This window comes from Helianthus annuus, chromosome 8 (genome assembly GCF_002127325.2).
Source record: "Helianthus annuus cultivar XRQ/B chromosome 8, HanXRQr2.0-SUNRISE, whole genome shotgun sequence".
Classification (NCBI taxonomy): Eukaryota; Viridiplantae; Streptophyta; class Magnoliopsida; order Asterales; family Asteraceae; genus Helianthus; species Helianthus annuus.
The window spans coordinates 69,889,550-69,906,943 of record NC_035440.2 but is presented as its reverse complement, the minus strand read 5'-3'; the positions used below and the strand labels follow the sequence as shown (position 1 = coordinate 69,906,943).

Sequence of the window (17,394 nt, the reverse complement as noted above, 5' to 3'; positions counted from 1 at the left end):
AACAGTGTTTGGATTTGATTATGTTGTTTGATATCACAATAATCAGATAATCAACTATTTGAGTGTTTGGCAAGTATATATATTTTAAAAAATAAATAAGTGAAAACGTAAAAAAACAGTTTTTGGATTATCACGTTTTCCTACAGTAAGGGGTGACCTACTTTTGGATTATCACGTTTTGATCTCTACAAAATGTAAAAAATCAGTTTTTATTATTTTTTTACCAAACACTCAAAATAGATTTTGTGCGATTTCAAAACACAATAATCAAAAAATCAAGTTGAAAAAGCAATCCCAAACACACCCTTAGTCCAAAGGTTACACATGATCATTTTAAACGTGTTAAGATTATTATTAGAGTTAAATGTCATTTTAGTCCCTGCGATTTGGGCCATTTTGCCAGTTTAGTCCAAAGGTTTCATTTTTCGTCTGTGGGTCCAAAAAGATTTCACTGTTGCCATTTTAGTCCACTGGGTTAACTTCATCCATTATTTCTGTTAACAAAAAGAGCGATTCAATCATTTTATATGGACGAATTGCCTTTCTAGTTAACAGAATTACATATAAAATGACCAAATTGCCCTTCTAGTTAACAGAAAAAATAGATTAAGTCAACCCAGTGGACTAAAATGGCAACGGTGAAACCTTTTTGGTCCCACGGGAGAAAAATGAAACCTTTAGACTAAACTGCCAAAATGAAACCACAGGGCCTAAAATGGCATTTAACTCTTATTATTATTATTATTCTTAGTAACAGTTCATAAAATCAACCATAGGTAAATGGTCGTTTGATTCAGTTCATAAGAAATATGATTTTGAAACTATTTATTGTGATATAATAAATAATTACAAATTCCAAGACACGAGTTTAAACCCAAGTATATAACTAATCAACAACAATAAAACAATACTATAACTAGGGACACTATTTTCCTAACCTCCAAAAACATCACCACCAGAAATATGTTAGTATGGCCTCGCCTCGCCTTTCCTGGCACGGTAGTTTGAATTCCGTCTATTGGTGCAGGCATGTATGTCTTTACTTTTGCACCTCTTAAACAATGGAAAATTTGGAACGGCAGTTCCTAACACGGCATGAAAGTAATCAGATTTTGGTTAATATAAATTAGGTTAATCCGTTTAAATTTAAGAGTTAATAAATAAAAGACTTTTTTGTGCATATACCTGGTTTTAGTGAACTCGGCTCTTCTTTTTGTTTTTCTTTAGTAATGTTGAGATATTGTCGATTGCCTTTTGTGAAGATCGGGTCTCACCCGTTAACCACTCAAGAGCCTGTGATGCGGCACTTTTTTCTGCAAGTCTTTTACTACCACATGGTTCCCCAACAAAATCCAAACCGTTGAAAATCACAGTGGATCTAAACTTATTGTTCTTTAACTGTGTTGTCTTGTAGGAAGGCGGTTGATGACCCGCTCTTAGAAGTAACGTTTGCAAGTGATTCTTGGAATTTTCATTCTCGGCTTCAGGGCCACAAGTGGCTGCGGATTTTTTATCAGATTGTTTCCCGCTATTTTTTGAAACCGGCGTTACTTTACGGTCATACACAAATCTACCCTCACAGCGATCCCCGGATATCAATAGTTTTAGAGACTCCAGGAATTCATTGTTCTGGCCTATGTCCATTTTGGGATTCAGAAGCTGCAAGAGGAAAAAAAGAGCATGTAAATTCTAAAACATGCTTGAGCCCGTGCTCGGCTGAAGCTCATACAATAAATGAGTTCCAGTTCGAGCCCGAGCATCACTAAGCGAGTTTGTGAGCCTAAACAAGCCTACTATTTATACAAAAATAATAACTATAATTTTATATAACGAATATATAATTATTTACCTAATGTTATATATAAAGACAGGATAAAATTAACTGAATACTTTATCCAAAAAAAAAAATTAACTGAATAATCATATATTTTTTATTACATATAGAATGTGTGTGTGTGTATTATGTATGTATACGAGAATAACTTTTACATATTTAAAAAATACATAACGAGTCCAGACCGAGCCAACTATCCTTCTCAACTCGACTTGTCAAGTTTTTAATAGGGGTCAATTCGAGTCAGGTCCAGTGGTCAACATGTTTAAAAATCTAAATTTACATATTATTATTATTATTTATGTATTAAATATGATTACAAAACTACTCTATTAAACAAGTAACTAATTTGTAAATAAATCAAATTTGAGATTTTGATAAACACCTTGGGAAACTTTGAAGCATTTTCAAACACTCAAAACATGTTTAACCAATTTCAGTTTAGTTAAGTTTCCAAATTCGACTAATTCTGCCGGTTAGAGACTATCGAATTAAAGTTGACCAAATTTCAAGTCAACGTTTTGAAGATAGAAAAAAGATACAGTAGAGGAGAGGTGGCAATTTCAACTCAATTCACTTTAAATTTTATCACTAAGGATCTAGTGGGTAAATGGATCAAGAGAAAGTAAACAATTTACAAAAGTGCTTCATAAAAAATGCCGCAATTTCTAGGTAACAGATTAAAACAAACCCAATTACCTTCAACTGAATGAGTTCATTGAGCTCTCTCTTTAAGGCAAGATAAGTGGCTGCCAAGCCAGGCTTCATGAAAAATTCCAAGTAACCCCCCAGCATTTTCAAGTGTCCATCCTATTTCCCAACAATTAAATAAATAAATAAAAATTGGACTACTAATGAAGAAGAAACTTAATAATTACCAGACCGCCTCTTGTAACACTTCCTCCAAATAAAAGAAGAACAGAATCCGACACAGCTGTTGAATCTCGTAGAAAGACGGAATTCACTTTCACTTTTTCGTTGAATACCAGCCATGGATATGGGATTCTTGATTCTTGCCCATTAACGGAACTCTATATGCAATACAATACAATACAATACAATTCAAATTACACAAAGACTTAATTGCACGTTGTTCTCAAAATCAAAGCAGAAATATAAACTTACTGAATAGAGCAATACAGGACCATCTTCCATTGTTTTCAGAGATATTGATTTCTCTTTGTTCTGCAAAAAAACAAATTCATCTCCATATGTATATAACAGATATTCCAATACACTGATTTAAAAAAAAAAAAAAAAAAAATTGTTCATTAATAGAGCGTTGGTTTTAAAAAGCGTGATTGATCTACGAACAACTAAATAAGCTTTATGTGCAGCTAGAAGTTGCATCTCTTTAACTCTTTTACATATCAACATTTTTATCAAGTTGCGTCTCTTTTACATATAAACCTCCTTTGGATCCTTACTTTGAAACCAATAATAGAGCATGGCTAACATAAATAGCACATAGATGTACTGTCACTATAGAGAAACGAGGTGCTCTCGTATAACAGACAGCTGTTGGATACAGTTACTGTGATTACAGGCATAAAAAAAACTTTTCAGCTGGAGTCTGTAAGATTATCATGTAACCCACAGTTTAGGATGATGATTATTAACAAAATAAATATAAGCTATATAGATAGAAAATAATTAAAGCAGTGAAGTAGCACACCGATGGCACAACCAGAGGTTTGAAAGCTAGTTGCAGATTGAAAAAAGAATCAGTATTCTTGGGGTTAACTGAAAAATCATAATCATCATCATCATACTCGGTAAATCCCACCAATAGCAAAGCAAAGGTAGGATCAGAGGAGGGTAAGATATAGACAGCCATACCTCTACCCCGTAGGAATAGAGAGGCTGCTTCCAGTGAGACCCCCGGCTCAATGGTAGTTTTGCATCAAGCCTTGGACATAAGGCACATAACACTCGGCAATTAAGACAAAGGCCAATTAGTGCATGTACTCCCTTGTCTTTCGGCTATCAACGCCACCACATGATGCATGATTAACCATCACCCTCTTTTAACATTATTTTCACGAAATTAGTAAAATAACGTTAAAATTAGTGCACTTTCACTTTTGCCCCCCGAGCGCCCACACATACATACATTATATGCGCATACCGCAAGCGGGGCGTAAAAAAACTGAATATAAACAGTAAAAAACAAGATTGTGCTTTTGTATTTTCCCATGGTGAGGGAGATCATATACTTTCTACAATCACCAAAAGAAAGTATTTTTGTTTAGTTATCCTTAAAACTTTGCCACCCCAAATAGATATTGAATATTCCTTTTCCAACTGTAACTTAGAAAATGGCCATTGATACCACCAAACTTGTAAAGTGTATTTTAATGCTAAATATTTATGGTTTAGATTAACAATGGTAATCACACTTAAGCATGAAATAAATAAATGCTATATAAAACTGATGCTAGTCAGCACAACCCAATCCAGACCGACTAAATATTACCCGTTTTAGCTCGTCATCTGACCCACCCATTTGTCTAGCCCTAGGAAAAGAAAAGGAGTACTGACCACAACGGAACAAATTCCAGGGAACAGCCCTGAGCATATGATGGCTCGGATAAGATGTTGATCAGCACTCCATGTGTTGCATTTCTCCAGATTATCAACCATACCACTCTCTCTAAGCAAATAATAGAATTGCTTCCTAAGAGAATCAATAGCTCTTAGGGTTTGTGAAGAAAGGAAGTTCCTCCAACAATACTCTTGACCTGACTGTTGTCTTTCAGCAGCTTTCCAACCATCATAAGCACGCAGAAGAGCAAAATGGTCACTGTTATCACCTCCAGAAAACTGGGCTTTTGCTGACTCAGCAAGCTAGGGGAGAGAAATAAATCAAACTTAAAGTTAGAACAATGTAGTCGAGCTGAAATATGGCACTCACCCAAATTTATAGGTAAATGGGTCAATTTAGTTTATAAATTTCTCTATCAGATCAAACAAATTCAATATAAATTTGCTAAAATCAAAACAGGTGAAAAAAAGGTTCAACTGGGTCAAAAGTCGCCCAGGTTGTATGATCTCCTAATAAACAACTTTATTTATAAATAAATAAATTAAAAAACAGATTATTATCTTATTATATACCTTTGGTAACACCTAATTTATATGTAGTATTCATACATATACATTGGGGAGGGATCATGAGAAAACTCCTTGTTAGAAAACTTTATCTAACCATTACTAAACCCTAACCCGTAAAGCCTAAGAAATAAATCCTAACCCTAAAAGCTAACCCCTTAACTCTAAAAATTAAACCCTAAAAACAACACCTCATAAAAAATTCAACACAGATATCAATTGTTTGATAAGAGTTTTCTCATGATCCTTTCCCTATACATACATACATATATTATATGTGTGTGTATTTATGAATGTGTGTATATACATAGATCAAACATTTTGCCCCAGCAGTTTCAATCAGCGCTAAAAAATTTCCACCCCGACCCTCCCATATTACCACCATTAGAAATTATACACATGTCACAATAGCAAACAAGTTACACCGTACTTTCATAAAAGGGAGGGGGGATTTGACTTCTGAGGTCAATCAATGAAAACTAGATTACTGAAGCGAAGACAGGAATTTGCACAAGTCAATGGATTTCATAAACAGAGCGAGTCCCACTTCACAAGTTGTCACAGAAGTTGCTATGTAAATTAACAGCTAAATATAATAAAAATCTTGATCCACCATGTTGGTTTTCAAGCAATATAGATTTCCAAAAATTAGACTCTGACAACCAAACGGAGAACGGTACTTACATCCTTCTTGTCAAACGGCATCAAAAATGGATCTCGGACACTTAAACCAGCAACAACGGTCATTATTGGGTCGAGGCAGTTGAAAATAGCCCCTAATATTAGCATTTTACCAAGTTTGGGCTCAACTGGAAGTACTGACAACTTACGTCCTGCGGAAAAAGCAACTATGTTAGGTATGTGAAGTTTAAGAAAGCTTGTTATTAGTGATGGCAATATGAACAGGTCAGTTGAAACAGTTGAGGTTTGATTGGGTAAGGGTTGACCCCAAACCTTTAATTATCGACAACTACTTTTCTATTAATAACTTGTGGGTATTTCAATAATAAACCAACTTTCTCAGTGAAATAATTTATGAGGTTTTGTGAATTAAAAAAAAGGACTTTGGGCAACTTTAATCCCAAACAACCCATCTGACTTTAGCTAATATTTCCCATATTACCCGTTTGACTTGTTAAGAGATAAAACACAACCTTTATCCGCACATCTATAAGAAAATCGGTCAGAATTGCCATCTCTAGTTTCAGTGAGCATATTATAAGGAAGTTTCAATATATGGAAACAATAAGGATACGAGTGATTATTACCTAACACTGTAAGATTTTCATTGTCATCTAGGGCCCCAATTATTTTCAAGTATTCAATAGCGTTCTGAACCTGTAATTAGCCATTTTACTATTGTGTTAGGAATAATAAGCAGAAACACAAATCAGCAGGATAGTTAATAGTTGTGGAATAACTTACTGATAAAGGTTCAGGTGGCTGCAGGGCCCTTGATAAGAAGTCTGAAATACTACCAAGCTGTAAACTTTTAATTTGGAGGCATAAAGACTGTAAGGGTGTCCTCAACAGTTCTGGCAGTTGATATTCAGCAAAAGAATCGTATACAAATTTGGGATACAGGTGGTAGCATTCACCTGGCTGAACACGGCCTGCTCTTCCTCTCCTCTACAACAGATGAAAAGCGTCATGAGCTCCCATAATATTAACAAATGTAAAACTGAAAATTGTGTCAAGTACTTATACATGGATCGAATCAGGTTACGTTTAATTTCTAACGGTTTGAATGGGAATTGGTCAGGTACAGAGTCATCCAAAAATATTTAAACAAGTCTAGTCAACTATAACAGCACAGCTTTTTCTACTGGTTGGTTACACAGCGCCCTAACTCGCCCATTTAACAAGCTCTAGTATGAAGCTACTTAAAGCCAAGAATCCTACTACTCCGGTACTCCCTCTCCTCTTTAATAAGTGACCACGAAAGTCAACCCTTCAAGTTCCATATAAATCCTAAAACATTGGTTAAGACAGTTTCATTTTCGATAAGCAGTAGATCCAACCATCAGTTTTTCCCAAAAGTTAAAAGAGATCAGATCACACAAGCGGGACATCGTGCTAGAAAAATAGAGATTAGAGATTTCATATGAATGGACGATCCGGATCGGATCTAAAGAGTTTCGTTTAGAAAAGCATGCCTTACGATCGATTTCACCTAAGGCAGATGCTTCAAACGCTTCTTGTATAGGTGGGGTAGTCGTCGGTATGAGGGAGGGAGGGAGGGAGGGAGGAGGGAGGGAGGGGGTGAGAGCAATGAGAAAAACAACCGCAGTTTTTTTTTTCTTTTATGGTTGATTGTTGCTGATAATGGGAATCTTGCTTTCACTTTTGGTCCGGTGAAGTTTATAACTAAGAACAAAGAAAATATAAAAGAAACAGAGACAGAGAACAAGAGATGGTTTAAAGTGTGATGTGAAAAGAGACTTGAAACAATAAAAAAATATCATCATCATCATACTCAGTAAATCCCACCAATAGCAAAGCTAAGGTAGGGTCTGAGGAGGGTAAGATGTAGACAGCCTTACCTCTACCTCGTAGGAATAGAGAGGCTGCTTCCAGTGAGACCCCCGGCTCGATAGTAGTTTTGCATCAAGCCTTGGACATAAGGCACATAACACTCAGCAATTGAGACAACTGCCGATTAGTGCATGTACTCCCTTGTCTTTCGGCTATCAACGCCACCACATGATGCATGATTAACCATCCCCCTCTTTTAACGTTATTTTCACGAAATTAGTAAAATAGCATTAAAATTTGTGCACTTTCACTTTTGCCCCCGAGCGCCCACACATATATACATTATATGCGCATACCGCAAGCGGGGCTTAAATAAAAAAATATAGAAAATATTTTTTTTTCTTTCGTATTATAATGTTTAGTTTCCTAAGCTTTTTAGCTGTACATACAGAAACCAATAGAGCAAGCCATGCTTTTTGTAGTATTAAACTGTTTACTATTTTATTTTTGGATGTTTGAGGATTAACAAGAAAGAAAATGTTACATAGAACTAATTTACAAATCTTGTATGAATATCACGCCTTTTAAAACAAAGCTAGTGAGGGGGAGAACTAGCTGAAAAGGGAAAGCTCAAATGATTCAAACAGCTCAGAAGCTGCCATAGTGTATTCTTGACACATAAAACCATCTAAATTACTTTTAAAAAACATTAGACATGTTGAAATAAAATTTATTGTAATCACAAGAGGGAATACTTAGTTCTCAATAACACTAACCTGGTGAGCAGAAGCCTTTGAGATCCAGGACGGAAGCAAACATGGAGTGTTATTGAGTGCATCATAGGACGTTTCTTTTGCTTTTCCGCAATCGACAACAAAAACTACATCATTAATGGTGATGCTTGTCTCAGCCATGTTGGTCGCTAGAACAATTTTCCTGATACCATCTTCAGGCTTATTAAATATCAATTTCTGTTCACAACAAAAGCATCAGATAACTCTTGCTAGCCATTCTAATATAATATCACTACTAGTATTCAAAATTTAATGGACCTAATGAAAGAATAGTTTACAAGGAGGCTGGTCAAAGCCACCAAGAGTGTATTTATAATGTGCAGAACCTCCTGAATCATTTTATTCATCCATTTACATAAGTAATGGAATAACAAAGTTTTTGACATGGAAAGAATCCAAAAACTTTAAGCAACACAGAAAAAATTGTTGGAATGAAGATGCGCATTAATGTTAACCATCGAGTTATTAATTTCTTGAAAATTTCCTAAACATCAACCAACATCAACCATTGTTGAGCCAAGTGGATTTTGAAAAAGATTCATAAAAGAAATGTTAGAAAGAAAATTATGCATCACGGGCATCGTCGCGTCCATATGAAGAAAGTAAACAGCAAAAATATAATTAACGAATGCTATTCAACAACATGAAATAATACGTTATCTAAACTGTGGTATACAACTTTTTTATATACAGCTGACAGATTAATGGGGTCCAGCAGGTTAAAACAGTAACTTTTTTTTACGGGTGAGTCAAGTTGTGTTGACCAAAAACAATTTTTGTCATGCAAATATTCAATTTTAACAGTGTATATAAAAAAGTTGACCAAAAACAACTTTGATCATAAAAACTAAATAATTTCAATCACAATCACATAAAACTGATTTGGGAGGTTTAATGCATTAAAAAATACACCTCACGTACCCATTAGGCCATTTCCGTTCAGCTATTTTATACCCATTAAAAACTACAGCCCCAATTAAACCATGTACATGCAAATGGGTCAAAATTGTCATCCCTGGCTCATCTCATCTAGCCACCAAATACTTTTAATAATCCATATAAAGTTATTTAACAATCAGAAGATGTTTTACATTGGTACTTTCTCATAATGTGAAGAAAGAGATGATCTGCAATGTTGTTACCTGTTCTGAGCTGTCCATAGAGCCATGGCATGCAAGAAGTAAAACTTTAGATGGATCTCCCAATAACGGATGAGACAGGAGTTGATCCTTGAGTGAATTAATATCATCCCAACCAGTCATAAAAACCAAAACAGCACCTGCCCTTTCTTTTCTACATATATGACAGAGAACATTTTCGATAAGATTAAACCCAATCGAATCCGGGTTCCAACAAGACAAAGAATCCCTAGTCCGAGGATTCAAATCTCTTAAATCAGCAGATTCAAGCGCATCCTGTTCCAATCCACAAACAATGTTTCATCTTATATAAACACAATCAATACAAGGGAAAATAGACAATACTATTACTTACCTCTGCAGCTGAAGCAATTTGGCTCTTTCTTTTACGTAAAGTTTGCTTCTGCATTTTCCAACTTTTCTCTTGACCATAATTATCGATTTGATTATACGCTGACAACCTATATCCAGTCATTTCTAGAATATTCTCCAGAAAATAGCTCCGAACTGGATAAGTGAAACCCTGAAAAAAAAAAAGAAACACCAAAGAGGTATACAGATAACCATTAAATACTAACATAGACACAAACCATGCTTGAAAGGATCATATAACTCTCAAACTCAAAAATATTGTAACTAGAAGGAGCAGAAAAAGACGTGACACTTGTGAACACAAATGGCAAATTCATAATCTTAGTCTTAGGGGGTATTTGAAAGTGGTTATGTGAAATTTAAATAACCAGCTTGTCATATGGAAGTAAAAGTACCTAAAATTTGGTTAAAAGAACTTTACATTTGAACAAAAATTTTACTGATTTTTTAAAAAACATTAATTGAAATCCAAAGTCAAAGGGCAGATTCTTGTTACCAAAACACGAAAACTGACTATTTTGAAATAAGAGTAAATTACAAGTTTTGTCCTTTATGTTTGTCCCAAATTTCAGGCGTTGTCCTTTACCTTTAAAATTGATGAGTTTTGTCCTTAATGTTTCAAAATCTTGCACGGTATGTCCTTTGAGCTTAACCCAGTTTATTTTTTTTTGTTAAATCTGACCATGTGCCTTGCACATGAGGGTATTCTTGTCATTTTATCTTTCTAGGGACTAGTGTGTAAATAATTAATATTTAAGGACTATTTTGTAAAAAAAAACATATCAATAAAAAATATAAAAAAACTGATCTCTCCATTCTCTCTCTAAACTCATCTCTCTCTCTCTCTCTTAACTTACCTCTCTCTAAAACTCCCCACTACACACCAGACCTCTACAGCCACCACCACCCCATGACCTCCACTGCCGCCACCACCACCATCCCACCAGACTCCACCGAATCAAGCCCCCTTCTTCTTACGAAATCACCCTTAATGAATCAATCAAATATTCAACCTCAAGTCAATGAAAACTCTGCTTCTCCTAACACTTAAATCAATCAAACATCATCTTCTTTTCGATGAACAACAACAAACACAATTACTCTATTCAGATTTTTGAATCAAACGCAACCTGCAAATGATATTCTACTTTTTCGTTCTATTATCTTTTCTTTACGAACAAGAAACGAACAACAAAACAACATCAAGAACTCTTCATCTCAGATTCAGATCTGAAAACTTGAAGAACAAATACACAAAGTATGAACTGTTTGAATGTTTTGAAACTGGTAAATTAAGTGTTTTAATCACCACTACCGTTCAGATTTCATCACACCCGATTCAACCTCCACCACACCCGATTATCCACCTGCAACCCACTCCACCACCACCGCCTAACTTAACCACCATTACCGTCCAGATCTGCGAAAAACCCCCAATCCTAACCACCACCATCTTTCCGATCTACGAAGCTAGGGTTTTTTTTATGGCAGCGATATTATGGAGGCTGCGGTGTTCTGATGATGGTGCAAGAGTGTCGGAGAAAAAGAAGATTGTGGTGGTGTGCTGTGAGGGCGGTGGTGGTCGCTGTGAGGGAGGTGGTGGCTATGGTTCTTGGCTGATATCTAGAGAGAGAGAGGGGGGGGGTGAGAAAGGGGTAGAGGGAGAAAGCAGGTGATAATATAATATTGGTTTTCTAAATTTATTTCCTTTTTTTTTATTAAAATAATTTTGATTATATAGGCAAAAAGACCAACTTGCCCTTGGGTAACCAGATTTAACAAAAAAAAATTAACTGGGTTTGCCCTAAAGGACATAACGTGCAGGATTTTGAAACATTAAGGACAAAACTCATCAATTTTAAAGGTAAAGGACAGCGCCTGAAATTTGGGACAAACATAAAGGACAAAACTTGTAATTTACTCTTGAAATAATTATGAAATCCATTTTAAAACACAAAAGCAAATACCACCTTTACCTAACAAGAGTAACTTACAGGAATGTGAATCATTGGAGCCCCTCCAAAGTAAGAGGAGAAAAGCTCAGCATTTAGGGTTGCACTCATCAAAATTAACTTCAGTTCTGGTCGGTGAAGAAGGAGCTCCTTTAGAACAATAAGTAGAAAATCTGACACGAAAGGAATATTTATCAGGCAAAAGTTTACGATATAGATAGCCATTTCCGCTCATGAAACCCTTTAAATTCGGTAGTAAACTATCTCAAACTGGCAAAACTAAAAAAATAGCTAAAAGCGGAGTAGATCAAAATTGGTCAAACAGGTTGAAAGTTGCCAAGAGCTGATGTCAAAGACTTGCATAGCCGTAATAATGTTGTACATGGTAACCGTACTTGAACTATTTGTAAAAATAATTTCAACAAATTAGAAAAAAAAAAGTGTTTTAAAGGTCAACTGGACCTGACCAGACCCATAATAGAAATGAGCGGACCCATTTTGACATATTCCATCTTGACACCAACTTTTACATTTACCTTCATTCATCCCTCGTTCATGAATCTCATCAACAATAACATGAGTTACACCTTGCAAGCTCCTGTCTAGAAGTAATCGTCTAAGCAAAATGCCAGTAGTGCAAAATAGAAGACGGGTATCCCTTCCTTTGATTCCTTCAAGCCGGACTTTATATCCAACCTTTGGAAAATAAAAGCATGTTACCATCTATTACAATAAATATTATTCAAAGCTGCAGATTAGAAAAGTTACAGAATCTCCAAGCTTCTCCCCTCGCTCTGCTGCAACCCTCTCAGCAACTGACATGGCAGATATTCGTCTGGGCTGGGTACAGATAATACTGCATTCAGCTCCACGAGCACCTTCAATTTCAGACTCCAAGATGTATTGAGGTAACTGTGTCGTTTTACCACAACCTGTTTCTCCAGACACCACAATTACCTGCCAAAAGTATTATACAATCAATTATTTTAGGCTCAAGTTAACTTGTACGTAAAGGTTATAGAGTATATGTATTCTGTTTAGATAATAAAAAAATTATCGTAGGATTAAGGTTAAGGATTTCTAAGGGAGGTTACAATTGAGATTTAGGTGTGATGTATGGTCGTATATATGCTTACTTGTTACTACGTTAGGTGGAATTTACATGCGTTTCTTATCTTGTATCTATGTCACTATGTGTATAGGTTGTTTGTGATGTTACCATAGTTGTTAAAAGCCATCGCCTCTTGCGCCTAGGCCCTATTTCCTAGCGAGGCGAGGCAATTGCGCCTTAAGTCAAGGCAATTGCGCTTTAATTCTCCAAGTGATGGCTCACGCGCAGGTTCCAGCGAGATTCCTAGATTCTTGAGAGTTTTCGGCCAAATTCTCTAAATTCTTGCAAGATTCTAGCTAGATTTCTACGTTTATCTAACGAAACTACTTATCTACACTAATAAACTAGCTTTTTATAACTTTTGGTACTATATAGACGATATTAAATGTTATATAGCTTTAGTTTATTTTATTTGAAGAATAGTATTAATTTTCTATTATATAAAAATATTTTATGTTTTTTTTTGTTGTACGCTTTTTTTTCTCAGGCCCGCGCTTTTTTTGCGCCTTGCGCCTAAGCCCCAGGCATGCGCTTTGAGTGCGCTTAACGCTTTTAATAACTATGGATGTTACCACTCATGTTATATTTATTTATTTCTTGGGTGTTTTGGGAGCTGAGGGTCTCACTGGAAGCAACCTCTCTATCCTCATCGGTAGAGATGTGCCTAAATCCCACCCTCCCCAGACCCTACCAATAGCTTCGCTATTTGTGGGATTTTACTGGGCGTGGTTGTTGTTGTTATTTAAAATTAAAACATGAGTGTAAAACCCACCTGATTTCTGGAAATAGCATTTAACAATGTTTCCTTTTGTTTATATGCAGGTAAACTTCTCCTTAATTCTTGCATTTTTTGGCCTTCAGCAGATTCCTACAGAAAGATAAAAAGATGTCAATATGATCTGACACGCTCTAAAAATAACGTCAGCATCTACCAGTACTAATATACTAAGAATATACATGTACAATCCATAAGTCATTGTGGAGTAGCAAAACAGGGCCTTCAAGAAAGCAGTTACGTACACCTTGGGTAGAGATGTCAATATAGAACCATTTACCTATTAATAGGTCAATCATAGTTATACTTAGTATGTAACAGGTTAAGCTAGAGTATTTACTATAAATGAAACAAGTCAAATAGATCGAAATTCAACCAACTTGTAATCAAATGCATAAAAAATTTCCTAAACTTCTTTATTAAAGAAAGTTCAACTGATTTCGTAATATTTAGTTTCTGTAATCTTATTCTATGTTGTCAAAGACAAAGCGAGTGATTGTTTATAAGGTAAAGCCTTTACTACTCCATTGTAGCTTTATGACATGTTTTACCACAAGTCCTACCCGTGCGCAGGGGGGGTTCAAAAATGAGTTTCTGAGCTGGAATTTGGTTGAACTCGTGCGTGGTCCGAAAACCCGGGCCCGCGTGAGGCAGCTTTTGCACGCTGCACGCACTCGGTTTCGTTTTTTTTTTTTTGCGTTACCTTTTGTTTTCTGCTTATGCGCTGCGCTCAGCACCGTTTTTGCGCCTAGACGCGCGCCTTTTTGCGCCTCAGCACCGTTTTTGCAAAAAAAAAAAAAAAAAAAAAAAAAAACCACCCATTTTTGCGCCTAGGCTACCACCAGACGCTATAAGTGCGCCTTGCTGCGCCCGAGCGCCTAGGCGCACGCTTTTTGCGCTTTTTACAACATAGATCTTATTTAGCACATGTGTGCTTTCAAAAATTCAAAAAACTAAATAGAAAGAGTTTCCATTTTTCCACCCCTAACCATTGGATTGCTATATGAACTTGGTGATGCATGAAGTTGCAGAAAATTAAAAGACACGAAATAAACCTGCCAATCTTGTTGAATATTGCGAAGCTGAAAACTCTTACGCCTGAGAATTCCCTCTGCAACAGGACTTCTTCTATGAGGCTCGTCTTGCTCATGATCAGTTTTAAGACCAGGGGATGTAGTCATAGTGTTATTTGGATAACCATCTCTGGCAACAGACTTTCGTGAAAGGTGCGCTTTAAGATGATAATCAACCCGACTGTGTAGTTCTGAAGAAACAACCACCTAGACATATTCAAACAAACCTCTTAACCAGATATTTTCAACTAAGAATAGAGTTCAGGATCATTTTAAAAACTTAGTATATCCTAGCCAAGTCTTGTCAAATTGGTATCACAACATGCATGAATTTATGTCGTGAAGAATCTTGTATGTCTAATAAGTTATCAAGTAGGCATGTATCACTTTCAGTTTGACACTAAACATTAAAAGTTCTCTTTTGTAGCATGAATGACGTTGCAAAAATTACATAAGAAGAAACTTCATATAAATCTACCTCTCTTTGTGGGCGTTTTTGATCGAGATCTGGTCTGTAATTTGGCAATGGAACTTTACTAAAAACAACTACTTTTGAATATTGTCGGCTGCAAAGATTATAAGTATAAGTAGACAAAGAAACAAAAAAAAATGAAGAGTTAAAACAAAGACATGATACCAGTGTAATCCCATGCGAGTAGCGAGTGCAGAAAGTTGGTCAAAATCTCTTCTATCTTTTCTTTCACGTGAAACTAACTCTTGCTCATCTTTTTTCCTAATGAGTGTAGTTAGCTTCCATTGCCACTCGTCAATGTTGTCAAGAGTTGAAGCCCCCTGTTATATAAGTTTAAATCTATCTTTGTTGAAATCACAACTATAGAATATCAAAACCTACTTTATAAAAAGTGAAACCTTCTATGCTAAAATTGGCTACATGATTCCAAAGGCTTGCTCAAACATTATCATCATCATACTCAGTAATTCCCACCAATAGCAAAGCTAAGGTAGAGTCTGAGGAGGGTAAGATGTAGACAACCTTACCCCGGCTTGATAGTAGTTTTGCATCAAGCCTTGGACATAAGGCACATAACACTCACCAATCGGGACAAAGGCCGATTAGTGCATGTAGTCTTTTGTCTTTCGGCGATGAACACCACCACATGATGCATGATTAAACGTCCACCGCTTTTAACGTTATTTTCACAAAATTAGTAAAATAACGTTAAAATTAGTGTAATTTCACTTTGCCCCCTCGAGGGCCCACACATATACACATGATATGCGCACGCCCGCAGGCAAGCGGTGCTCAAACATAGTGGGTGTTTGGATTAACTTACTTTGGAGCTACTTTTGACTTATTAACTTCTTAGAAGTTAAAAGGAACCCCAAACATCTTATAAGAAGAACTTTTAGGGGGGGGGGGGGGGTAGTTGCACGGACCTCCCATCCGCCGGAGTATTGCAACTCCGCAAGCTAGCTTAGCCCCATAGCTGCCTGGCGGTGATTACCCACGGTGAAGAGCCCCAACACCCCATTAGGGCATTGCCGGGAATCGAACCGGTGACCTCAAGAAGAGACTGGGTGAGGCTGGCCAACTGGGCTACCCCAGAAGGTTAGAAGAACTTTTAGGGTTAAAAGGAATTCCAAACACCTTCTCAAAAGGACTTTTATGGCTTGAATTAGCTTTAAAAAGGAGAAATTGAGAAGTTACAAATTCTAACTTCTCACTTGTGAGAAGGACTTTTGATAAGTCATAAGTTAAAAAGGAATCCCAAACACCCCCATAAAACATATATCATAAACACTGCAGCTGGTGGCTAAATTGTGTGGTAAAAGTGAGTTTGTGAATGATAAACAGCTGTGAATTATAAGAAATTGATATGATTTTAAAGAATATATAAGACTAACCAGAGTTTGAGAGGAGTGTGGAGGAGGTTCAAGGTCAGAGTCGTCTTCGGAAGCATATTCGTCGTAAGCGTAGCGGCCGTAGGGCAAACGCTGCTGGTAGAAGTAGGGTAACGAGTAGGAGGAATCCCTTCTCTTAATCAGGTGACTGGAAGAAGAAGAAGAAGAAGAGCAACAAACCAACAGTCGCTGCTGCGATGACGATGACGATGATGAGGGATGAAAAAGGGGGCTGATGATGAATCTAGGGCTCAAATGGAGGCGCCGGCAACTAGTCCTCAGTGGATTCAGAGATACTCTCATAAACATTATTGCAGGGTAAGGCATCTAAAACTTCATTCAGATTCTCTCCAGGGAAGGAGGGAGGGTTTTAGATGGGGTTATTCACCTCTCGTCTGTCGTATTTTCAGAAAGGCCTGCGTGGAACAGGGGATGCCAAATGATTATTAGTTATTACCGGTGGGTGAGGCATTGGTGGGCAATGATAGGAGACTCAGGAAACCTGGGTTGGATCCTTGAGCCAAACGGGTTTTACCGCAAATTTCACCGTCGTGCCTACGGGCGGGTAGGTTACCGGGTTTTCCCTGGAATTGGTGGTGGACTCGGGTTACTCTCGGAGTACTCCTTTTGTCCAGTGGGTGCCCCGAGAGTATTCGGGATTGAGTTTGTTGGCCTTTCAAAAAAAGTTGATTGCTGGTGAGATTACACGGGCTATGGGTTTTGTTCGATATCTATTCAGGCAACTGAAAGAAACAAACTCAATGTTTACACCAAATAGCGTTGTCCTTTAGTATAAAAGTTGATAAGTTTTGTATTTTAGATTTTAAAATTTTGCACCGTTTGTTCTTTGAGCCTAACTCAGTCAGATTTTTTGATTAAATATGGTCATCACTCA

The 17,394-nt window shown here is 36.7% G+C and overlaps 1 protein-coding gene across 1 annotated transcript; it reads right to left on the bottom strand.

Annotated features, from left to right (window-relative positions):
• Positions 1-763: 763 nt before the first annotated feature.
• On the bottom strand, positions 764-16,927 carry LOC110930528 (DExH-box ATP-dependent RNA helicase DExH3). Its single transcript, XM_022173843.2, has 20 exons — positions 16,503-16,927; positions 15,274-15,428; positions 15,115-15,202; positions 14,619-14,843; positions 13,561-13,656; positions 12,446-12,634; positions 12,214-12,373; positions 11,720-11,850; positions 9,709-9,876; positions 9,357-9,629; positions 8,197-8,391; positions 6,371-6,574; positions 6,214-6,283; positions 5,630-5,778; positions 4,376-4,681; positions 2,960-3,019; positions 2,713-2,865; positions 2,534-2,644; positions 1,186-1,659; positions 764-1,085 (listed from the first exon to the last, which is right to left on the bottom strand). Exons 1-19 carry the CDS (start codon positions 16,824-16,826, stop codon positions 1,192-1,194), a joined length of 3,525 nt encoding a protein of 1,174 aa, XP_022029535.1. The 5' UTR covers positions 16,827-16,927; the 3' UTR covers positions 764-1,085; positions 1,186-1,191.
• Positions 16,928-17,394: the final 467 nt, after the last annotated feature.